At 43.8% G+C, this 25,970-nt stretch overlaps 1 protein-coding gene across 10 annotated transcripts in view; it reads left to right on the top strand.

Annotated features, from left to right (window-relative positions):
• The window catches only part of dnajc6 (DnaJ (Hsp40) homolog, subfamily C, member 6), a 72,917-nt gene extending 47,498 nt beyond the window's left edge, over positions 1-25,419 (top strand). For 6 of the 10 annotated variants that reach the window (XM_029707960.1, XM_029707958.1, XM_029707961.1 and 3 more), the window contains 12 exons: positions 6,787-6,904; positions 7,509-7,588; positions 7,857-8,050; positions 8,408-8,434; positions 8,717-9,118; positions 9,348-9,503; positions 17,488-17,586; positions 17,932-18,069; positions 18,394-18,741; positions 18,962-19,110; positions 19,309-19,485; positions 22,311-25,419. In XM_029707960.1, the coding sequence (XP_029563820.1) occupies positions 6,787-6,904; positions 7,509-7,588; positions 7,857-8,050; positions 8,408-8,434; positions 8,717-9,118; positions 9,348-9,503; positions 17,488-17,586; positions 17,932-18,069; positions 18,394-18,741; positions 18,962-19,110; positions 19,309-19,485; positions 22,311-22,412 (1,990 nt within the window). In that variant the 3' untranslated portion in view covers positions 22,413-25,419. The remainder of the gene's footprint in view (positions 1-6,786; positions 6,905-7,508; positions 7,589-7,856; positions 8,051-8,407; positions 8,435-8,716; positions 9,119-9,347; positions 9,504-17,487; positions 17,587-17,931; positions 18,070-18,393; positions 18,742-18,961; positions 19,111-19,308; positions 19,486-22,310) is intronic. The other 4 variants (XM_029707956.1, XM_029707955.1, XM_029707953.1 and 1 more) reach the window with 4 other exon arrangements.
• Positions 25,420-25,970: the final 551 nt, after the last annotated feature.

The raw sequence follows: 25,970 nt of genomic DNA, 5'->3' as shown, positions 1-25,970 counted from the left end.
TAAAGTGAAAATCTGAGGCCCGCACCCGACCCTAACCTTCTATTATAGAAAATGTGGTGTAGGCTACAGATAGACAACAGATTATTTTTGACAGGCGGTGCAGAATTAGTTTTGCCTGATTTAGATATGTTTTTGTTTATAATTTCCAACATTTTGGTAGACTATATGTTAGTCAACTGGTCTATAATTAGATACATACAGCTTCTCTTCTGTCATTATATGTTGCCCTAGAAGTCTAAATAAACCACAGCTCACCAGAATGTCATAAATCGGCAGAATGAACGCTTCAAGTTGACATCGGTAAAGTTCTCTCTGTCATCTCTGCTTCTTTCATGGAGCAAAGACATTTAGGGACCGGGGAGAAAATGCTCCAGTTGGACCAGTTGTAAGGAAATAGAAAGCTGTGAAAACAACCCATCATGTCTCTGATAAGATTTCAGTTCGGCTTGGATGCATATTTTATGTGTTTGAAATACTATCAGTGTAACATGGGTTGTATAAAGGGGACCAAGGCGCAGCGTGTAAAGTGCTCATATTTCCTTTTAATGATAACACTTAAACAAAATAACAAAAACGACAGCCAACAGTTCCGTCAGGTACATAGACAAAACGGAAAACAACTACCCACAAAAACCCAGGAAGAAAAACCCCTACTTAAATATGATCTCCAATCAGAGGCAACGAGGACCAGTTGCCTCCAATTGGAGATCAACCCAAAAAACAACAACATAGAAATAGAAAACCTAGAACACAAACATGGAAATAGAAAACATAGAAAAACACAACACCCCCTGTCACGCTCTGACCTACTCTACTATAGAAAATGACATCTTACTAGGGTCAGGACGTGGCAATCAGCTTTCATGATACAGATAGAGATAACACCTCTACTGACGGTATCTAACTGCACATTCACATTCTCTCAAGATGTTAAAAGAAAGAAATCATCATAGCCTATTTCTCCACTCCTGTTCCTGTGAAGACATAATAGTGAAGACATCAAAATTATGACATAACACATATGGAATCATGTAGTAACCAAAAAGTGTTAAACAAATCAAAATATATTTTATATTTGAGATTCTTCAAAGTAGGCACTCTTTGCTTTGATGACAAATTTGCATACTTGGCATTCTCTCAACCTGCTTCATGAGGTAGTCACCTGGAATGCATTTCAATTAACAGGTGTGCCTTGTTAAAAGTTAATTTGTGGAATTTATTTTCTTCTTAATGCGTTTGAGTCAATCAGTTGTGTTGTGACAAGGTGTCATGACTTCCTCCGAAGTTGGTGCCTCTCCTTGTTCGGGCGGCGTTCGGCGGTCGACGTCACCAGCTTTCTAGCCTCCACCGATCTACATTTCTTTTTCCATTTGTTTTGTCTGTATTGTACACACCTGGGTCCCATTTTGTTTGAATTATTTCCCTATTTAACCCTCTGGAGCCATCATGGTTTTGTACGTGTTTATTGTTGTCAGTTGTCTCGTTTATGTGATTCTGGATTTTTGTTCTCGTTGTTGGAGGATTCTTTTTGAGTAAAGTTACTATTATTACTCATCTCTGTGTCCTGCGCCTGACTCCGCCTTACCCACATCACCTAGACTCTGACACAAGGTAGGGGTGGTATACAGATGATAGCCCTATTTGGTAAAAGACCAAGTCCATATTATGGCAAGGACAGCTCAAATAAGCAAAGAGAAACGACAGTCCATTATTACTTTAAGACATGAAAGTCAGTCAATCCGGGAACATGTAAAGAACTTTGAACGTTTCTTAAAGTGCATTCTCAAAAAAACATCAAGCGTTATGATGAAACTGGCACTCATGAGGACCGCCACAGGAAAGGAAGACCCAGTTACCTCTGCTGCAGAGGATAAGTTCATTAGAGTTACCAGCCTCAGATATTGCAGCCCAAATAAATGCTTCACAGAGTTCAAGTAACAGACTGTTGGAAAAGCATTCCAGGTGAAGCTGGTTGAGAGAATTGTATTTAAAATCTGTGCCTTTTACTGAGGAGTGGTTTACGTCTGGCAACTGTACCATTTAGGTCTGATTGGTGGAGTGCTGCAGAGATAGTTGTCCTTTTGGAAGGTTCTCCCATCTCCACAGAGGAACTATGGAGCTCTGTCAGATTGACCATTGGGTTCTTGGTCACCTCCTTTACCAAGGCCCTTGTCCCCCGATTGCTCAGTTTGGCCGGGCAGCCACCTCTAGGAAGAGTCTTGGTGGTTACAAAATTCTTCCATTGAAGAATGATGGAGCCCACTGTGTTCTTTGGGACCTTCAATGCTGCAGAGGTTTTTTGGTAGCCTTCCCCAGATGTGTGCCTCGACACAATTCTGTCTCAAAGCTCTACGGACAATTACTTCAACCTCCAAATATATATCTACATACAGTGCCTTCGGGAAGTATTCAGACCCCTTGAGCTTTTTCCACATTTTGTTACGTTACAGCATTATTGGACATGATTTGGAGGCCACTGAATATCTCGTACAATGCTGTGTACTATTCCCTTCACAGAACAGCACAAACTGGCTCTAACCAGAATAGAAAGAGGAGTGGGAGGCCTCGGTGCACAACTGAGAAACCGACGCCTCACAAGTCCTCAAATGGCAGCGTCATTAAATAGTACCCACAAAACACAAGTCTCAACGTCAACAGTGAAGAGGCGACTCCGGGATGCTGTCCTTCTATTTATTATTTAATGAAGCTGCCAGTTGAGGACTTGTGAGGCATCTGTTTCTCAAGCTAGATATTCTAATGCAATTGTCCTCTTGCTCAGTTGTGCACCGGGGCCTCCCACTCCTCTTTATATTCTGGTTAGAGACAGTTTGTGCTGTTCTGTCAAGGGAGTAGTACACAGCGTTGTACAAGATCTTCAGTTTCTTGGCAATTTCTCGCATGGAATAGCCTTCATTTCTCAGAACAAGAATAGACTGATGAGTTTCAGAAGAAAGGTCTTTGTTTCTGGCCATTTTGAGCCTATAATCAAACCCACAAATGCTGATGCTCCAGATACTCAACTAGTCTAAAGAAGGCCAGTTATATTGCTTCTTTAGTCAGAACAACAGTTTTCAGCTGTGCTAACATAATTGCAAAATGATTTTCTAATGATCAATTAGCCTTTTAAAATTATAAACTTGGATTAGCTAACACAAAGTGCCATTGGAACACAGGAGGGATGGTTGCTGATAATGGGCCTCTGTACACCAATGTAGATATTCCATAAAAAATCAGCCATTTCCAGCTACAATAGTAATTTACAACATTAACAATGTCTGCACTGTATTCCTGATCAATTTGATGTTATTTTCATGGATAAAAATGTGCTTTTCTTTCAAAAACAAGAACATTTCTAAGTGACCCAAAACATTTGAACGGTAGTGTATATACAGTTGAAGCTGGAAGTTTACATACACTTAGGTTGGAGTCATTAAAACTTGTTTTTCAACCACTCCACAAATTTCTTGTTAACTAACTATAGTTTTGGCAAGTCGATTAGGACATCTACTTTGTGCATGACACAAGTAATTTTTCCAACAATTGTTTACAGACAGATTATTTCACTTATAATTCACTGTATCACAATTTCAGTGGGTCAGAAGCTTACATACACTCAGTTGACTGTGCCTTTAAACAGATTGGAAAATTCCATAAAATGATGTCATGGCTTTAGAAGCTTCTGAAAGGCTAATTGACATCATTTGAATCAATTGGAGGTGTACCTGTGGATGTATTTCAAGGCCTACCTTCAAACTCAGTGCCTCTTTGCTTGACATCATGGGAAAATCAAAGGAAATCAGCCAAGACCTCAGAAAGAAAAATGTAGACATCCACAAGTCTGGTTCATCCTTGGAAGCAATTTCCAAATGCCCGAACATACCACGTTCATCTGTTGAAAGAGTAGTACGCAAGTATAAACACCATGGGACCACGCAGCCGTCATACCGCTCAGGAAGGAGACGTGTTCTGTCTCCTAGAGATGAACGTACTTTGGTGCAAAAAGTGCAAATCAATCCCAGAACAACAGCAAAGGACCTTGTGAAGATGCTGGAGGAAACAGGTACAAAAGTATCTATATCCATAGTAAAACGAGTCCTATATGGACATAACCTGAAAGGCCGCTCAGCAGGGAAGAAGCCACTGCTCCAAAACTGCCATAAAAAAGCCAGACTACGGTTTGCAACTGCACATGGGGACAAAGATCGTACTTTTTGGAGAAATGTCCTCTGGTCTGATGATACATAAATAGAATTGTTTAGCAATAATGACCATCGTTATGTTTGGAGGAAAAAGGGGGAGGCTTGCAAGCCGAAGAACACCATCCTAACCGTGAAGCACAGGGGTGGCAGCATCATGTTGTGGGGGTGCTTTGCTGCAGGAGGGACTGGTGCACTTCACAAAATAGATGGCATCATGAGGGAGTTAAATGATGTGGATACAGTGGGGGAAAAAAGTATTTGATCCCCTGCTGATTTTGTACGTTTGCCCACTGACAAAGAAAGGATCAGTCTATAATTTTAATGGTAGGTTTATTTGAACAGTGAGATACAGAATAACAACAAAAATATCCAGAAAAACGCATGTCAGAAATGTTGTAAATTGATTTGCATTTTAATGAGGGAAATAAGTATTTGACCCCCTCTCAATCATAAAGTTTTCTGGCTCCCAGGTGTCTTTTATACAGGTAACGAGCTGAGATTAGGAGCACACTCTTAAAGGGAGTGCTCCTAACCACAGCTTGTTACCTGTAAAAAAGTCACCTGTCCACAGAAGCAATCAATCAATCAGATTCCAAACTCTCCACCATGGCCAAGACCAAAGAGCTCTCCAAGGATGTCAGGGACAAGATTGTAGACCTACACATGGCTGGAATGGGCTACAAGACCATCGCCAAGCAGCTTGGTGAAAGGTGACAACATTTGGTGCGATTATTCGCAAATGGAAGAAACACAAAAGAACTGTCAATCTCCCTCGGCCTGGGGCTCCATGCAAGATCTCACCTCGTGGAGTTGCAATGATCATGAGAACGGTGAGGAATCAGCCCAGATCTACACGGGAGGATCTTGTCAATGATCTCAAGGCAGCTGGGACCATAGTCACCAAGAAAACAATTGGTAACACACTACGCCGTGAAGGACTGAAATCCTGCAGCGCCTGCAAGGTCCCCCTGCTCAAGAATACAGTTACATGCCCGTCTGAAGTTTGCCAATGAACCTCTGAATGACTCAGAGGACAACTGGTGAAAGTGTTGTGGTCAGATGAGACCAAAATGGAGCTCTTTGACATCAACTCAACTCCCCGTGTTTGGAGGAGGAGGAATGCTGCCTATGACCCCAAGAACACCATCTCCACCGTCAAACATGGAGACAGGAGACATGCTAAGGGGACAGGACAACTTCACCGCATCAAAGGGATGATGGACGGGGCCATGTACCGTCAAATCTTGGGTGAGAACCTCCTTCCCTCAGCCAGGGCATTGAAAATGGGTCGTGGATGGGTATTCCAGCATGACAATGACCCAAAACACACGGCCTAGGCAACAAAGGAGTGGCTCAAGAAGAAGCACATTAAGCAGTGGCCTAGCCAGTCTCCAGACATTAATCCCATAGAAAATCTGTGGAGGGAGCTGAAGGTTCGAGTTGCCAAACGTCAGCCTCAAAACCTTAATGACTTGGAGAAGATCTGCAAAGAGGAGTGGGACAAAATCCCTCCTGAGATGTGTGCAAACCTGGTGGCCAACTACAAGAAACGTCTGACCTCTGTGATTTCCAACAAGGGTTTTGCCACCAAGTACTAAGTCATGTTTTGCAGAGGGGTTAAATATTTATTTCCCTCATTAAAATGCTAATCATTTTATAACATTTTTGACATGCGTTTTTCTGGAACTTTTGTTGTTGTTATTCTGTCTCTCACTGTTCAAATAAACCTACTATTAGAATTATAGACTGATCATTTCTTTGTAAGTGGGCAAACGTACAAAATCAGCAGGGAATCAAATACTTTTTTCCCCCACTGTATATTAAAGCAACATCTCAAGACATCAGTCAGGAAGTTAAAGCTTGGTCGCAAATGGGTCTTCCAAATGGACAATGACCCCAAGCATACTTCCAAAGTTGTGGCAAAATGGCTTAAGAACAACAAAGTCAAGGTATTGGAGTGGCCATCACAAAGCCCTGACCTCAATCCCATAGAAAATGTATGGGCAGAACTGAAAAAGCATGTGCGAGCAAGAAGGCCTACGAATCTGACTCAGTTACACCAGCTCTGTCGGGAGGAATGGGCCAACATTCACCCAACTTATTGTGGGACGCTTGTGGAAGGCTACCCGAAACATTTGACCCAAGTTAAACAATTTAAAGGCAATGCTACCAAATACTAATTGAGTATATGTAAACTTCTGACCCACTGGGAATGTGATAAAAGAAATAAAAGCTGAAAGAAATACTTCTCTCTACTATTATTCTGACATTTCACATTCTTAAAATAAAGTGGTGATCCTAACTGACCTAAGACATGGAATTTTTTCAAGGATTAAATGTCAGGAATTGTATTTGGCTAAGGTGTATGTAAACTTCCGACTTCAACTGTATATATATATATATTTTTTACTTTCTTATTTACCACTAACCCTTCCACCCCTCCCCTAATTGGAGTAAACTAATGACCAACAAGGGTTCTGAATACTTTCCGAGTGTACTGTATGACACCATCTCTGAATACCTTTCTCTTTTTCTCTTTCTCCTCCTTTCTGCTTGTCTGTCTCTCTCTTCCCCCCACCCTTCTCAGAGAGCACAGGGTCCAGGAGGGGAAGGTTGTCTTCCCTCTAGGTGTGAATGTCCAGGGTGATGTGGTAATTTCTGTCTATCATATGAGGAACACCATCGGAGGACGACTGCAGGCCAAGGTACAGCATGGGGCTAGCCTAACATGCTAAGACAACACTGACACACGCAGGCCAAGGTACAGCATGTGGCTAGTCTAGCATGCTAACATAACACTGACTCACACACAGATTATGATATGCTATGCCATGAGAGATTCTGTTAGCTCTGATTGTATGGGACCATGTCCTGATACCTTGTTATTTACAGACAGAGATCGCACTCTGGGCGATACTGTCACACTAACACAATGATGTACATTGTGTGCCCTGAATGAACATAAACACAGCACTAATGCATTGAGACTAAATTAAAATCTAGATGGAATCAAGACGGAATCTCCTTCCCTTACGATCATAAATCTCCACAGTGTAATTGTTTGAATCTATCTATGTGATTCCTGAATCTATCTATGTGATTCCTGAATCTATCTATGCGCTTCCTGAATCTATCTATGCGCTTCCTGAATCTATCTATGTGTTTCCTGAATCTATCTATGTGATTCCTGAATCTATCTATGTGAATTCTGAATCTATCTATGTGTTTCCTGAATCTATCTATGTGATTCCTGAATCTATCTATGTGAATTCTGAATCTATCTATGTGATTGCTTGTTGGTGTTTGCAGGTGTCCAACACCCAGATATTCCAGATCCAGTTCCACACAGGCTTCATTGCTCCAGGAACCACTGTGTTAAAGTTTACAAAGTGAGCCCCTCTCTCATATAATATCTGTACAGTACATATGTGAAGTATTAACACGTAAATGTGAAATACTATATCATGTTTACATGTTGGTGTAAGTCATGATATGGAACATGGCTCTTTTTTGAAATAGTGAATGGAGAACTAACTAACTATTTGTCTGACACACACACACACACACACACACACACACACACACACACACACACACACACACACACACACACACACACACACACACACACACACACACACACACACACCTGTCTAGGCCGGAGCTGGATGCGTGTGACTCTCCAGAGAAGTACCCTCGGTTGTTCCATGTGCTGGTGGACATCGAGGTGGAAAGCACTGACAAGCAGAAGGACCTGACCCCTCCCTGGGAACAGTTCCCTAATAAAGACCTCATCCCCAATGTACTGTTCTCCTGTCACCAGGAACACCAGGACGCACTGGCCATAGCAGGTAGGGCAGAGGGGAGGTCAACATACAAGCACACAGGCAGAGGCATACAGGACAGATGGACACACACACATACACACACAGACACACACAGGCAAAGATGTACACACAGATGCACACACTCATACACACATGCATGCATACAAACGGACACAGATGGGCACGCACATGTTGGTACACAGGCACAGATACATGCACTAACACAGAGGTCCACACAGAGGTCCACACACTCCAATGCCCAGATGGACCAAGGCACACACACAGAAACTCTGGACACAGACAGATATGGTCAACACTAATGAGAGCTGCTGTTGAACAGTCTTTCTTACTCTAACGTTGGTCTCATTCTCTCCTCCCAAGATGAGATGGAGGGACTGGACTTGGAGGGTAGGTCTAGAGTAGAGGAGACCACAGACCAGTAAACATACTAGCTGCTGTAGTTAGAGGAAGTCAGCACATTGTTAGAGGCAGTTTCCCCTGGGTGATGTACAGTACGTATGTGTTAGTTTAGCTTTGTCACGCTGCTGTGGTGGCTAGCAATACGGATACCTATCACTTAGCAAAGTATCTCCTGTTCTCCTGTAGAATACTTTGTGGGAAGCAAACATATTTACTAAATCAAGACCAAGTTTTCCTTATGTGTCCTACACCCCCCCCCCCCCCATGTAGAGCCAAGCCGGTCCCAAGGCGGTCTGGACGGTCGTCCTCACGGGGAGGACAGCGAGCCGTCTGATGACGAGATGCTGTCCCTTTCCAACCAGCAGAGTCACGCTAGCGGAGAGAGACCTGGAGGGGCTCAGGCTGGAACCAGGGGCCCCAAGAGACCCGAGCAGCCCCATGCCCCCCCCGCTGCTCCTCCTCCTCCCCCAGAAGAGGTGGACCTCCTGGGCCTGGATGGGGTGGCAGTGAACCCCCCCTGCCCCTCGCCACAGCCCCCGACCACCAACATCACCACGGACCTCCTGGGGGATCTGTTTGGGGCCTCCCCCCAGACAGGGAGTGGGCCCACTTCGGCCCAGTCCACCCCACAGAAAATAGCCCCTCCCTCCACCCTCCCCTGCCCCTATCCAGGTATGTAGTCAAGGATTACTATAACACCATATAGCCATAGTTACTGATCAACTCAATTCAGGTTTATTTGTCTGTTTTTTACAAAGTCATTTTAACACAGATGTGTACATAGTATGTTAATCTATCCGTATCCTATGACTGCCAGAAATAATTGCCTGTCGGAGATTAATAAAATGTATTGAATTGAAGAGGAAAGTAATGGTTTATGCTTTTCTCTCTGTCCACCCAGCGTTGGACCCGTTTGGGGCGGGTCCGATGCCCAAGCCCCAGGAGCTGATGGGGTCTTTCCTAGGTCCAGCAGGTAATCTTGGTAACCTGGGGCAGCCTGCCCCCCTCCTGCATGCAGCTCACTCTCTATCCCCCACCATGCAGAACACTGGCATGGGTAAGGCATGACCAGACTGCATCTGTAGAGGCACTGTCTACCAATGAACGTTTCACTCTTTCCACTATCCACTATGTGACTGCTGTCTTTACACTGATATCTTTCCACTAACGTTTTACGGTATCCACTATCCACGATACGACTGCTGTCTTTACACTGATACAGTTGTAGTCGGAAGTTTACATACACCTTAGCCAAATACATTTAAACCCAGTTTTTCACAATTCCTGACATTTAATCCCAGTAAAAATTCCCTGTTTTAGGTCAGTTAGGATCATCACTTTATTTTAAGAATGTGAAATGTCAGAAAAATAGAGAGAATGATTTATTTCAGATTTTATTTATTTTATCACATTCCCAGTGGGTCAGAAGTTTACATACACTCAATTAGTATTTGGTAACATTGCCTTTAAATTGTTTAACTTGGGTCAAACGTTTCGGGTAGCCTTCCACAAGCTTCCCACAATAAATTGGGTGAATTTCGGCCCTTTCCTCCTGACAGAGCTGGTGTAACTGAGTCAGGTTTGTAGGCCTCCTTGCTCGCACATGTTTTTTCAGTTCTGCCCACAAATGTTCTATAGGACTGAGGTCAGGGCTTGTGATGGCCACTCGAATACCTTGACGTTGTTGTCCTTAAGCCATTTTGCCACAACTTTGGAAGTATGCTTGGGGTCACTGTCTATTTGGAAGACCCATTTGCTGTCACGACTTCCACCGAAGGTGGCTCCTCTCCCTGCTCGGGCGGTGCTCGGCGGTCGTCGTCGCCGGCCAACTAGCTGCCACCAATCCCATTTTCTTTTTCATTTAGTTCTGTCTGGTTTTACACACCTGTGTCTTGTTTTGTTGATTTTGGTGGCTTTATATATTAGGCTGTGTGCGGGATTATTTTGCTGTAGGCAACATGTAAGGGGTGCGTGCCTGCACCACGGGCGTTGTTAGTTGTTTGTACGGTATGTGTTACCATGGACATTTTGCTTGTAGGCATTACGGAGTTGAGGTTTCTCACCTGTATGTGTCGTTGTGTTTTTTCCGGATCTGCCAAAATAAACGGTGGAAATTCCTGGAACCCTTCTGCTCTCCTGCTCCTGATTCCACACACCCCCTCCATAGAGAGGCTACGCTACATTTGCGACCAAGCTTTAACTTCCTGACTGATGTCTTGAGATGTTGCTTCAATATATCCACATAATTATCCTCCCTCATGATGCCATCTATTTTGTGAAGTGCACCAGTCCCTCCTGCAGCAAAGCACCCCCACAACATGATGCTGCCACCCTCGTGCTTCATGGTTGGGATGGTGTTCTTTTGCTTGCAAGCCTCCCCCTTTTTCTTTCAAACATAACGATGGTCATTATGGCCAAACAGTTCTATTTTTGTTTCATCAGACCAGAGGACATTTCTCCAAAAAGTATGATCTTTGTCCCCATGTGCAGTTGCAAACCGTAGTCTGGCTTTTTCTGGCGGTTTTGGAGCAGTGGCATCTTCCCTGCTGAATAAATATAGGAATCGTTTTACTGTGGATATAGATACTTTTGTACCCGTTTCCTCCAGCATCTTCACAAGGTCCTTTGCTGTTGTTCTGGGATTGATTTGCACTTTTTGCACCAAAGTACGTTCATCTCTAGGAGACAGAAGGCGTCTCCTTTCTGAGCGGTATGACGGCTGCGTGGTCCCATGGTGTTTTTACTTGCGTACTATTGATTGTACAGATGAACGTGGTACCTTCAGGCATTTGGAAATTGCTCCCAAGGATGAACCAGACTTGTGGAGGTCTGCAATTTCTTTTGAGGTCTTGGCTGATTTCTTCTGATTTTCCCATGATGTCAAGCAAAGAGGCACTGAGTTTGAAGGTAGGCCTTGAAATACTTCCACAGGTTCACCTCCAATTGATGTCAATTAGCCTTTCAGAAGCTACTAAAGCGATGACAATTTTCGGGAATTTTCCAATCTGTTTAAAGGCACAGTCAACTTAGTGTATGTAAACTTCTGACCCACTGGAATTTTGATACAGTGAATTATAAGTGAAATAATCTGTCTGTAAACAATTGTTGGTAAACTTGCTTGTGTCATGCACAAAGTAGATGTCCTGACTTGCCAAATCTATAGTTTGTTAACAAGACATTTGTGGAGTGGTTGAAAAACAAGTTAATGACTCCAACCTAAGTGTGTGTAACGGCTGTCGTAAGGATTGGACCAAGGTGCAGCGGGAATGTGTATACTCATCTTTATTTATTAAAAAGGAAAAAACAAACAAATCACGTTTACAAAAACAACGAACGACACTAACAGTCCTGTCAGGTGCACAGACACAAAACAGGAAACAACTACCCACAACGTCCCACAGAAAAACACCTCTTAAATAGGACCTTCAATTAGAAGCAACTAGGAGCAGCTGCTTCCAATTGAAGGTCAACCCCATAAACTAAACATAGAACTAGACATACTAGAAACATACTAACATAGAACATAGCCCAAAAACCCCAGAACACTCTAAACAAACACCCCTCTTTGTAACGTTTGTCGTCAGGAATAGAGGACCAAAACGCAGCAGGAATGTGGATGCTCATCTTGATATTTATTTTAAATAAAAAGAACACCAAAACAAAGAACGCACGAACAACAAAACAGTCTTGTCAGGCTCACACAGGCAAAACAAGAAACAATCTCCCACAACACCAAACCAAACAATTACCCATATATAGGACTCTCAATCAGAGGCAACGAGAAAGCACCTGCCTCCAATTGAGAGTCCAACCCCCCCCATCAACCTAAACATAGAAATACAACAAACCAGAAAGAACATAGAAATACAAAACATAGAACATAGAACATAGACCAAAACCCAGAAATAAATCAAACACCCTACTACATACACCACCACCCCGAAACACAAACAAAATACCCTCTGCCACGTCCTGACCAAACTACAATAGCAAATAATCCCTAAACTGGTCAGGACGTGACATTACCCCCCCCCCCCCAAAGGTGCAAACCACGGATGCACCTTACACAAAAAAAAACATAATCCCCAAAAACAAACAAAAATCCCCCTAAACTAAAGGGAGGGAGGCTTCCGTCAACGACAGCACCTGTGCTACACCCCCCCTCCCCAACCCACTTAAACTGGAGGTGGTTCCGGCTCAGGCCTACTGCCCTCCAGACTGCAGACAGACTTGCTCAGTTCCGAGCCGTAGGCAGACTCCCATCGTTCCGGATCGTAGGCAGACCCATTCTGTTCCAGATCGTAGGCAGACCCATTCCATTCCACGCTGTAAGCAGACTCATTTTGTACACAGTTAATCACATTTAGTTCCAGATCGTCAACAGACTTACTCAGTTCCGGGTCGCAGGCAGACCCCCTCGGTTCCGGGTCGCAGGCAGACCCCCTCGGTTCCGGGTCGCAGGCAGACCCCCTCGGTTCCGGGTCGCAGGCAGACCCCCTCGGTTCCGGACTAGACACTGTTGCCGGATCCTCTGGACTGCACACTGGTGCCGGATCCTCTGGGCTGCACACTGGTGCCGGATCCTCTGGGCTGCACACTGGTGCCGGATCCTCTGGGCTGCACACTGGTGCCGGATCCTCTGGGCTGCACACTGGTGCCGGATCCTCTGGGCTGCACACTGGTGCCGGATCCTCTGGGCTGCACACTGGTGCCGAACTCTCGAGGCTGGGCTGACGCACTGGAAGCCTGATGCGTGGTACTGGTACTGGATGTGCCAGTCTGGGGACACGCACCTCAGGGCTAGTGCGGGAACAGGACGAGTCGGACTGGGTTGACGCACTGGAAGCCTGATGCGTGGTGCTGGTACTGGAGGTATCAGCCTGGGAACACGCACCTCAGGGCTAGTGCGGGGAGCGGGAACAGGACGAGTCGGACTGGGCTGACGCACTGGACTGTAGAGGCGTACTGGCGGTCTCGAGTGCAGAACTGGCATCGCTCTTACTGGCTGGATGCCCACTTCCCCCTGGCAAATGCAGGGCGCTGGTACTGCGCGTACCGGCCTAAAAATACTTGGCCTCGCCACAGTACCCATTACCCCGAAGCACGGGACCTGTCCAGTCACTGGTTGCCCAAAAAAGGTACAGGGATTTGGCCTGGCGCTCACTCCTCGCCCAGCCAAACTACCCGTGTGCCACCCCCCCAAAAAAAAATCTTGGGGCTGCCTCTCGGGCTCCCTTAAATCCTCCACAGCCCTGGAAATGCCTCTCCTCAACTCTGCCCATGTCTCCTTTTCCCGACAGTCCATATCATATTCCCATCGCTCCCTTCTCCGCTGCTTGGTCCTTTTGTGGTGGGAGAGTCTGTAACGGTTGTCGTCGGGAATAGAGGACCAAAACGCAGCAGGAATGTGGATGCTCGTCTTGATATTTATTTTAAATAAAGAGAACACCAAAACAGTCTTGTCACAGTCACACAGGCAAAACAAGAAACAATCTCCCACAACACCAAACCAAACAATTACCCATATATAGGACTCTCAATCAGAGGCAACGAGAAAGCACCTGCCTCCAATTGAGAGTCCAACCCCCCATCAACCTAAACATAGAAATCCAACAAACCAGAAAGAACATAGACCAAAACCCGGAAATAAATCAAACACCCTACTACATACACCACCACCCCGAAACATATAAACAAAATACCCTCTGCCACGTCCTGACCAAACTACAATAGCAAATAATCCCTAAACTGGTCAGGACGTGACACTCTTACATAATAACATAACCCAACAAACCCCGAACCACATAAAACAAACACCCCCTGCCACGTCCTGACCAAACTACAATAACAAATAACCCCTTTACTGGTCAGAACGTGACAGTATGTAAACTTCCGTCTTCAACTGTATCTATCCACTAACGTTTCACTGTATTCACTATCCACTATTCGACTGCTATCTTTACACTGATATCTATCTACTAATGTTTTACTGTATCCGCTATCCACTATACGACTGCTATCTTTACACTGATATCTATCCACTAACGTTTTACTGTATCCACTATCCACTATACGACTGCTATCTTTACGATGATCCACTAACGTTTCACTGTATCCACTATCCACTATACGACTGCTATCTTTACACTGATATCTATCCACTAACGTTTTACTGTATTCACTATCCACTATACGACTGCTATCTTTACACTGATATCTATCCACTAACGTTTCACTGTATTCACTATCCACTATACGACTGCTATCTTTACACTGATATCTATCCACTAACTTTTTACTGTATCCACTATCCGCTATACGACTGCTATCTTTACGATGATCCACTAACGTTTCACTGTATCCACTATCCACTATACGACTGCTATCTTTACGATGATCCGCTAACGTTTCACTGTATCCACTATCCACTATACGACTGCTATCTTTACACTGATATCTATCCACTAACGTTTTACTGAATTATAATTAATGGACATTTTTTGTAGAGGTTAATACAAAGACTGCTATCTTTACGATGATCCACTAACGTTTCACTGTATCCACTATCCACTATACGACTGCTATCTTTACGATGATCCGCTAACGTTTCACTGTATCCACTATCCACTATACGACTGCTATCTTTACACTGATATCTATCCACTAACGTTTTACTGTATCCACTATCCACTATACGACTGCTATCTTTACACTGATATCTATCCACTAATGTTTTACTGTATTCACTATCCACTATACGACTGCTATCTTTACACTGATATCTATCCACTAATGTTTTACTGTATTCACTATCCACTATACGAATGCTATCTTTACACTGATATCTATCCACTAACGTTTTACTGTATTCACTATCCACTACACGACTGCTATCTTTACACTGATATCTATCCACTAACGTTTCACTGTATCCACTATCCACTATACGACTGCTATCTTTACACTGATATCTATCCACTAACGTTTCACTGTATCCACTATCCACTATACGACTGCTATCTTTACGATGATCCACTTACGTTTCACTGTATCCACTATCCACTATACGAATGCTATCTTTACACTGATACTAGTCTGCTGCTTCAGCCATGCTGTTGTGTTTGGTAATGTACAGATGTAGGATCTTAATTTGAACCAGTTTGCTAAAGCAGGAAAATAATCGTGCAGAAACAGGAAATGTGAATTGTTGTGTGAATTATAATTAATGGACATTTTTTGTAGAGGTTAATAAATTTTTTGTTAGGGCAAATCAAGTCTGCCATTTTTAAGTGGAAATGAAAAACTGTAGAAACCTTTTTAAACCTTGAATACAATACAAGTTTGCATTTCCTGCAATGCAGGAACATTTCTACTACAACAGGATGTAAAATTAAGATATGGCATCTGTATATGCATGCACATAATGAGTGATGATCAATGGGAATTCAAGCTGCAAGTTTTGAGGGAGATCTGAATGGAATGTTTTTTTTATGGTTACAGTTATTGCTATTGGTATGGTTCTGACCTTAGTTGGTTAGCTTAACAGTCATGGTATGCTGTTGTTAGCTTGTACATTCTGGTACAATCCAGACACCAAAATAAGCTTAAATTAGATTTATTCACCACACTGGGCATTGTAGCTGCATAACACTGATACAATTCACACAAGCATATATTTATACCTTCCGATTAGGTAGAGTCCCCTCCTTGTATTTCTAGGATAAACAATCAGTCTCTGTTACTGGGCAACAACCAAGTCAGTTCCTCCTATTGGTGTTATAGTGGCCCAGCCTGAGTCTGGAACCTTCGTGCTCCTCCGTTCCTTTCACAGGACTTCTTATCAGTCAGGTGTTATAGTGGCCCAGCCTGAGTCTGGAACCTTCGTGCTCCTCCGTTCCTTTCACAGGACTTCTTATCGGTCAGGTGTTATAGTGGCCCAGCCTGAGTCTGGAACCTTCGTGCTCCTCCGTTCCTTTCACAGGACTTCTTATCAGTCAGGTGTTATAGTGGCCCAGCCTGAGTCTGGAACCTTTGTGCTCCTCCGTTCCTTTCATAGGACTTCTTATCGGTCAGGTGTTATAGTGGCCCAGCCTGAGTCTGGAACCTTCGTGCTCCTCCGTTCCTTTCACAGGACTTCTTATCGGTCAGGTGTTATAGTGGCCCAGCCTGAGTCTGGAACCTTCGTGCTCCTCCGTTCCTTTCACAGGACTTCTTATCGGTCAGGTGTTATAGTGGCCCAGCCTGAGTCTGGAACCTTCGTGCTCCTCCGTTCCTTTCACAGGACTTCTTATCGGTCAGGTGTTATAGTGGCCCAGCCTGAGTCTGGAACCTTCGTGCTCCTCCGTTCCTTTCACAGGACTTCTTATCGGTCAGGTGTTATAGTGGCCCAGCCTGAGTCTGGAACCTTCGTGCTCCTCCGTTCCTTTCACAGGACTTCTTATCGGTCAGGTGTTATAGTGGCCCAGCCTGAGTCTGGAACCTTTGCGCTCCTCCGTTCCTTTCACAGGACTTCTTATCAGTCAGGAGAGACCTTGAGTTCTTGGGAGTACACATTCCTACAGTCTACTGCAGTCCACTAAATACTGTAATTACACTTCTCATACACAAAGAGCTTACACCTAACATTACTTTCAATCTTTAAGAATACATAAAAACTGTATATAAGAGTATATAACTATATAAAACTGTAAAGATATTAGACAGTGTTATAGAACAGTAATTATGATCTGTCAGCTCTAACCCCAGACACATGGATCCTATTTAACCCTTATGGAATCGTTCTTACACTCAGAGACACGCCCCCTTTGTACTTTCACTCTGCCTGAATACAATGCACATAGACCAATGATAATTACTACTGCTAGGCTAATTATACAATTACAAACAGAGGGGCTCAATTCAAGGGCTCAAAGGGAATTCAAGTCAGATAGTATCCAACACTATGGTCATTGGTGATAATGTGGTCATAATTTCCATCACTTCATATCTCCTTCCTCCCATTGTCTGTGAGGTCTGTCACTGATGTTTCTGTGTTCTGATAGGCCGCAGCTGCCCAGTCCCGCCTACCACCCCTGTAGTCACCATTCAGCAGCCTCCCAACGCCATGGGAGGATGGGACTGGAACAAACCTGCAGCTCCAGGTAGGCTCTACTCATGTGTAACATTCATGGACAACATCTTCAGAGACAGGGGTCTGAGAACAGAGGAACAACCAGCTGCCATGAGCAACAGAGAGCTATGGCATGCCATCATCCAGCGTACTGTGCTGCCATGAGCAAGCAAGCGTGTGTAATATCAGAATGGACTAAATAGGGACCTCTGCTGGTGCTTATGAGAATCATGTTTATAGAACTACAGTGCCTACTTCTTTGGAAATAAGAATGTGTTCTTAATTTACCTTCCTGGTAATATAGAGGCTAAATAAAATAAAGTATTGTATAGTATAGTATAGTATTTCAACCGTGTTATTGTGTGTTCTGTGTGAGGAGGTGGTTTCAGTATGGGCAGCAAGTCAGCCAGTACCAGTCCTACTGGGTCGGTCAACAACACTCCCACACACCAGGCCAAACCCAACACTCTGGACCCCTTTGCTGACATCGGAAACCTGGGGGGAAGTCTGGGAGGTCAGTGAAGGCTTTAAGTACTGTTCTAACAGATGCTTTAAATATGTTATGTCCAGGGGAGGCTGTTGGGAGGAGCTATAGGAGGACGAGCTCATTGTAATAGCTGGAATGGAATCAATGGAACGGAGTCAAACGTGCTTTCCATGTGTTTGATGTGTTTGATATAGTTTCATTGATTCCATTCCAGCCATTACAATGAGCCTGTCCTCCTATATATCCTCCCCCCAGCCTCCTCTGGTTATGTCATGTCATGTCATGCTACGTTATGTTATGATAGTTGTGTTACAGTTTATGTAAACACTCCACTTACATCTCTCTCTATAGGAGGATCTGGGTTCTCCAGTAAGCCCACCACCCCTACAGGCACCACCCCTGCCTTCCCCCCCATGGGCTCCCCTACACGGCCTCCTCCCTCGCCCCAGCACGGTGGGGGCTGGCAGGCCAACACAGGCCTCCCCTCCTGGAAGCCCGGTGGTGGTGGTGTTGGAGGGCAGCCAGGGTGGCAGCCCCAACCCCAGGGTCAGGGTGGTCCATCTCCCCAGGCCAAGCCCAGCACCAGCCACTCCATGCCCCACACCTCCCCCTCCAACAGACCCAACTACAACGTCAGCTTCTCTGCCATGGGAGGAGGAGCTGCTCCCAATGCAGCCGGGAAACAACAGCCCAACATGGGTGAGTCAGTGGGAGACTGGTTGTTATTACACTGGGATGGATAGACTGTTGGGTTGTGTTCCCCCCCAAAATAACTCCTGTTGCTCTGTATTAATGTACAAATGTGCCACTTGAAACTGACCTGCATGTGTGTGATCTGTGCAGGTAGTCATTCATGATAAGACTGCACATATACTGTATTATAAGTGGATGAGAGAAGATGTTATTTTCTCTCTCCCAGGTACCAAGCCCAAAGTTGCAACGGCTAACTTTGATGACCTGCTGTCTGGCCAAGGCTTTGCTGGAGCCAAAAAGAAGGAAGGTCCCAGGACAATAGCAGAGATGAGAAAGGAGGAAATGGCTAAAGAGATGGACCCCGAGAAACTCAAGGTAGTCTTACAGTGGCCAATTGCCTTGGACCGAGAGTTGGAGAGTGTAGTGAAGATATAACTACAGGGGGGAGGAGGGTCCAATGTTGGACTGTCTTTTGACAGCCAAAGAAAAACAAGTTAGCTATCTCAAGATTTTGAAGAAGCCCTGTGAGCTCCGTGTTGTATCTGGCCCAGACTGTCCCCCCTCTACCACCAGATTCTGGACTGGATCGAGGGGAAGGAGCGTAACATCCGGGCCCTGCTGTCCACCATGCACACGGTGCTGTGGGAGGGGGAGACCCGCTGGAAGCCTGTAGGCATGGCTGACCTGGTGACCCCAGAGCAGGTCAAGAAGGTCTACCGTAAAGCTGTGCTGGTGGTCCATCCAGACAAGGTGAGAGGGAAGGAAGAGGTTAACTCTACACACAGTGTAACACATCCACACGTACCTCATACACACACACGCACGCACACACACATACTCATGCACACACACACACACACTCGCGCACACACACACACAGGGGGCATCATGCACCCCAAAAATCTGAGGGTGCGTGAGTATGGCTGGGAGGTGGACTGGAGGCTAGGCCCCCCATCCTTTAAGTTGAAGAATTTAGCATTTTTCAAACACCTCAAATTTGCCTGTCCCCATAGGAGTACCCTTTTTGGTTCCAGGTAGAACCTATTTTGGTTTCAGTTAGAAGCCTTTTGGGTTCTATGTTGAACCCTCTGTGGAAAGGGTTATTCATGGAACCCAAAAGGGTTCTACCTGGAACATAAAATGGTTCTTGAAAGGGTTCTCCTATGGGGACAGCCAAATAACCATTTTAGGTTCTAGATAGAACCTTTTTTTCTAAGAGTGTAGAGCCATAATCAATATGCTTAATTCTATTTTGTATTTTTCTTGAGCTGTCTTTATCCTCTGTTGTGGTATATTGAGTAAAATATTTACACAGATACTGAAACTTGTGAATTCAATATGCAGAGGCAGTCGGCACCCCAGATGAGTTCCGGTATCTGTGTAAATATTTGACTCAATATTCCACAACACCTCCTAACTGGCAGTTCTTTTTTTTTTAAAGAAACCAAATATGCTTCTCTGCATTTCTGCTAAAATCTAGGTAAAAGATTGAAATGAATGTGTCTTATTCAGTACCTTTAGTTATTTATTGCTTTTCTAAAGCAGGGGTCTAAAACCTTATCTTGCCCAAGGACGCCCGCCCAGGCAAACCGGCGACCCAGGAACCCCGATCATGTTAGCAAAACATCATCCGGTGAATGATAATGGCAAGGACAAGTATTCAACACTTTAAAATGAATAGATTTGATAGATAGTTTTTCATTATTCTGACCCCCCCACATAATTGGAAGAAGTATAAACTCTAACATAGCCTATTAGCTAGACAGGTAACTCAAACTAGGGCTTTGACAATTATGGGATTTGGGGTAATGATTCATTGTCATGCAAATGGTAAACAGTTATTTTCAGAATTGTTATTTTTGTTGAATTTTTTGTTCTTGCTTGTAATGCATCATGACATCTTTCAAAATTAGCTACAATATACCTAATAAATACAACACAGCTTTAGTGACACCCTTGTCTCAAAAATAAATGGACTGCTTAGAACTTCTGGAAATGAAGCTTCTCCTCCCAACTGTGCTGTTCTCCTCGTGAGATGATTACCAACTTTACCCACTTCATGTAAAAATGGAAACTGCTTTCAGGTAAACTAAATCTACTTTAATATTAAGTTGAATCCCCCTTCTCTTAAAATGTATGTATTAAGACGATTATAGCACGATAGCTGTGCTCCAAACATGTTCACTAATAACAGGTGTTTCACTGGTTGAACAAAAGTTAGCAATGTGTTGACAAAAGTTAATGTTCAAGTCAAGAAAGCTTGCCAGGAGCCAGCGTCACCTGCCGTGACTGGTATTTTTCAATGCCTACTGTCAAATTCTCCAGTGAATATAATTAATTAGCTCCAATGAATGTAATTTACTACCGTTCAAAAGTTTGGGGTCACTTAGAAATGTCCTTATTTTTGAAGAAAAGGTATTTTTTTGTCCATTAAAATGACATCAAATTGAACAGGAATACAGTGTAGACATTGTTAATGTTGTAAATTACTATTGTAGCTGGAAACAGCTGATTTTGAATGGAATATCTACATTGGTGTACAGAGGCCCATTATCAGCAACCATCACTCCTGTGTTCCAATGGCACTTTGTGTTAGCTAATCCAAGTTTATCATTTTAAAAGGCTAATTGATCATTAGAAAACCATTTTGCAATTATGTAAGCACAGCTGAAAACTGTTATCCTGATTTAAAGAAGCAATAAAACTGGCCTTCTTTAGACTTGTTGAGTATCTGGAGCATCAGCATTTGTGGGTTTGATTACAGGCTCAAAATGGCAAGAAACAAAGACTTTTCTTCTGAAACTTGTCAGTCTATTTGTATTCTGAGAAATTAACGTTATTCCATACGAGAAATTGCCAAGAAACTGAAGATCTCGTGCAACGCTGTGTACTACTCCCTTGACAGAACAGCACAAACTGGCTCTAACCAGAATAAAAAGAGGAATGGGAGGCCCCGGTGCACAACTGAGCAAGAGGACAAGTACATTAGAGTGTCTAGTTTGAGAAACACATGCCTCACAACTCCTCAACTGGCAGCTTCATTAAATAGTACCTGCAAACACACATCTCAACGCCAACAGTGAAGAGGCAACTCCGGGATGCTGGCCTTCTAGGCAGAGTTCCTCTTCCAGTGTCTGTGTTCTTTTGCCCATCTTAATCTTTTCTTTTTATTGGCCAGTCTGAGATATGGCTTTTTCTTTGCAACTCTGCCTAGAAGGTCAGCATCCCCGAGTCTTCACTGTTGACGTTGAGACTGGTGTTATTTTGTTATTTATTTTCTGCAAATAAATGCTCTAAATGACAATATTTTTATTTGGAATTTGGGAGAAATGTTTTCAGTAGTTTATAGAATAAAACAAAATGGTTAATTTACCCAAACACATACCTATAAGTAGTAAAACCTGTGTGGGGAAAGTGCCCCTATACCCCCTACGGGTATAATGCTTCTACACACACACACACACAAATAAACACCAGATATGATATAGTGAGGTTCTGTACAATATACACTTTTCACCTCTGCAGTAAATTACAACGTGACTGACTGATGTTTTCTTCCTTGTTTCCTCTCCCAGGCCACTGGACAGCCCTATGAACAATATGCCAAGATGATTTTTATGGAACTGAATGATGCCTGGTCAGAATTTGACAGCCAAGGACAAAAAGCACTCTACTGAGCTGAGAGAGAGAGAGAGAGAGAGGGAGAGAGGGAGAGAGAGAGAGAGAAAGAAAGAGTTCCTGCCGACCCCCTGTGATCAATAATCAAGCCCCCACCGGATCTGACTCCCCCCTCCTTCTCTTCTTGTCACTGTCCTGTGGACTCTACTCCATAGAGACTTCAATAGCCAGACTAACAGAAAGATACCTGCCTACCCACCTACCTATGTATCTGGTGGCAGCACTGTCCAACAAGAACTGTTCAACCCTGTCCTACATGTCCGAGTCCTGAACCAAGCAAAGAGTCCTGAACCAAGCAAAGAGTCCTGAACCAAGCAAAGAGTCCTGAACCAATTCATGCAGAGTCATCCAGCTGTCTATGGAGACATCACCAGAGTGATACTGTCCACCTAATACACCAGACATAGGAGATAATGACATACCTGTGGTCACAGTGTTGTTGGCCAGGTGCTATATAAAGAGCAAGACGATGCCAATGTTTTACACACGGTAGCATTAACACAGTGTTCCTGTCAGTCACCTGTCAAGACAATGACAATGTTTTACACACTGTAGCATTAACACAGTGTTCCTGTCAGTCACCTGTCAAGACAATGACAATGTTTTACACACTGTAGCATTAACACAGTGTTCCTGTCACAGTCACCTGTGTGACTTTGAAGTGAAGATCTGGAGCCAGTGTTGGGAGTGGATGGCCTATTCAATTAGGCACTGTACCACTGACTGTAAAGTCTATACACCACGGTGATCTCAGAAATACCATGTCAAAGAATTCAATATAGAGCGATCTCACAGAGTTTCCACCTGAGTTGTCTATCTTCATGGAAAAGCTACTGTTATCTATGTTATTTGAATTACCAATTTAGATCAATGTGCTTCCACAGAACTCCACAGGAGAGTTCTAGGAGAGAACAAGACAACTGCAAGGCAAGGGTAACATGTTTACGTTCTGACAACAACCTAGAGACTCAACTTGACATACAGTTAGTAGGTGAAGGTAGGCAGGATATTCGTTGTTACACCACCACCTTTACTACCTACGGTGGTTGGTTCTTGTGTTTTCTTGCCCTCAGTCTCAGAAAGGTGCAAAATGTCTTTAGCTATAACACAGAGAGTAAACTCAGCTGTAGTCTATTACCAGTCTTAAAGCTGGAATCCACATTAGGTGAAACAGCGCCACCGGTCGCCCCAGGCGCATTTGTTTTTGTTTTTGTTTAGTTTATGAAAAGAGGAGAGGAGCATCCAGCATCTTGGTTTAAAAAAACTCTGCTGTTCTATTGAGTGTGCAATCATGTCCGAGGGGGAAAAAAACAGTGTTGGTTATTTGAAGTAACGTCTTTGTAATATCACAAACGGACGTGGCAGTTTGACCGCTACGGATTCCAGCTTTAAACATACAGTACTCACTCTCATCTTTACAGTCACTGGCTAGTGGGCGGCAGGTAGCCTTGCGGCTAAGCACGTTGTGGTAGTAACCGGAAGGTTGCTGGTTCAAATCCCCGAGCTGACTAGGTAATAAAATCTGTTGATGTGCCCTTGAGCAAGGCACTTAACCCTAATTTCTCCTGTAAATGTAGTGTCTACAGTCTGAAAGAACCAGTGTGTAAAGGATATTCTCCATATCAGAGAAAGTATCCCATATCACACTGCTGTACTTATCTAAGAACTTAACTGCTGAAGCTTCATCATCGTTACGTGCAGTTTTACTTTGTATTATGTTCATTTATTGACTCGTTTCAGATGCTTCAGTCCCTCCCAATGAAGAATCTTTCATTTTATTGTGGGTAATGTTTAGTAACATGCAGGTGGTGTATTGTCCTATTCATCCTTTGCTGTATCCTCTAAAGCATTTACTTTTAAATCATGACAAACATTTGAAGTGAAATTCTGTTTAATCAAAGGCAACCTGTCATTGATGAGGGCTTTTATATTTACATTAGTTTGATGCATATCTTTTTTGCATGCACTGACTGGGAGAACTAGTGGAAGGACTACAAGACTGACTTTACCTTGCTACACATAGAGGCACATCATTCCATAATACATTACTATACTTGAGTGTATTGGACCACTATCAAGCTTGTGAGATCCTAATGTCTGCCCCTTCTAACCCTTATCTGTGTAAAACAATACATTTGGTAGACTGGCACATCTATTTCATCTGATACAACCATTTCCCTCTTTTATCCCCTGCATACTGATGTTGTCAACCAGAGGAGGCTGGTGGGAGGAGCTATAGGAGGACCAGCCTACTCTGTTGTCAATCCTTTCCTCTGTGAAAAGGCCACACCTGAGTTGTGGACTAACGTGAGCACTGACTGACCACTGACCAGTATAGAACTAAAGAGACTGTCTGTCCACTGTAGGCTCTGCTTTCTCTGGTGAGCTGTGGCTGTGTAGTATGTATGTACTGTATGTATGTACACTGAGGTTGTGTGTGTGTGTGTGTGTGTGTGTGTGTGTGTGTGTGTGTGTGTGTGTGTGTGTGTGTGTGTGTGTGTGTGAGAGAGAGAGAGGGAGAACCCCTATAAGCTCCCTAGCTGACTTAAATCTCTTGTCTATCTGCTAACTTAAGGCAATGTTAAAACGCTAACCTCTCTCTATATAGTGGATGAGTGTTGTTGAAACTGTTGTACGTGAGGATGTGATACGATTTGGATACAACTACTGTATGTGTTTGCTTGTCGGCTGTAAAAGTATTACTACTAAAAGTGTAAACTGTTTCTGTCAGTGGAAGCTGCTGAGGGGAGGAAGGCTCATAACACTGGCTGGAACGGAGCAAATGGAATGGTATCAAGCACATGGAAACCATGTGTTTGATGTATTTGATACCATTCCACTTATTCCACTCCAACCATTACCATGAGCCTGTCCTCCCCAATTAAGGTGCCACCAACCTCCTGTGGTTTCTGTGTTTCTCTTTGTGGGTTCTGTTTACCCTTGATAAAGTGATAAGTGCAATGCACAAATAAATAGAGAAGATGAAAGTCAGAAACAACAAACAAATGTCATCTGTGTCTGTGTTGGTTCTTAGTGGGACAATCTAGCCAATGGCATAGTGGAAGGGTTCTACTGCGTTAAAGAGCCATAGCTGTACATACATGTAGATGATGAGGACATTACATTTACATTTTACATTTACGTCATTTAGCAGACGCTCTTATCCAGAGCGACTTACAAATTGGTGCATTCACCTTATGATATCCAGTGGAACAACCACTTTACAATAGTACATCTATATCTTTCTGGGGGGGGGTAGAAGGATTACTTTATTCTATCCCAGGTATTCCTTAAAGAGGTGGGGTTTCAGGTGTCTCCGGAAGGTGGTGATTGACTCCGCTGTCCTGGCGTCGTGAGGGAGCTTGTTCCACCATTGGGGTGCCAGAGCAGCGAACAGTTTTGACTGGGCTGAGCGGGAACTGTGCTTCCACAGTTCCCGCTGTGTGTTATGTAGAAATCAGATTTGTAAAGACTAAAGAAATATGATTAGTCTGTGTAAGTCAGAAGGAGCAGAACCATTTATTACCATCCTGTTCAGCAGTGTTTCCCAACTCCAG

This window comes from Salmo trutta, chromosome 22 (genome assembly GCF_901001165.1).
Source record: "Salmo trutta chromosome 22, fSalTru1.1, whole genome shotgun sequence".
Lineage (NCBI taxonomy): Eukaryota > Metazoa > Chordata > Actinopteri > Salmoniformes > Salmonidae > Salmo > Salmo trutta.
This window is presented reverse-complemented; position numbering and strand designations above follow the sequence as displayed.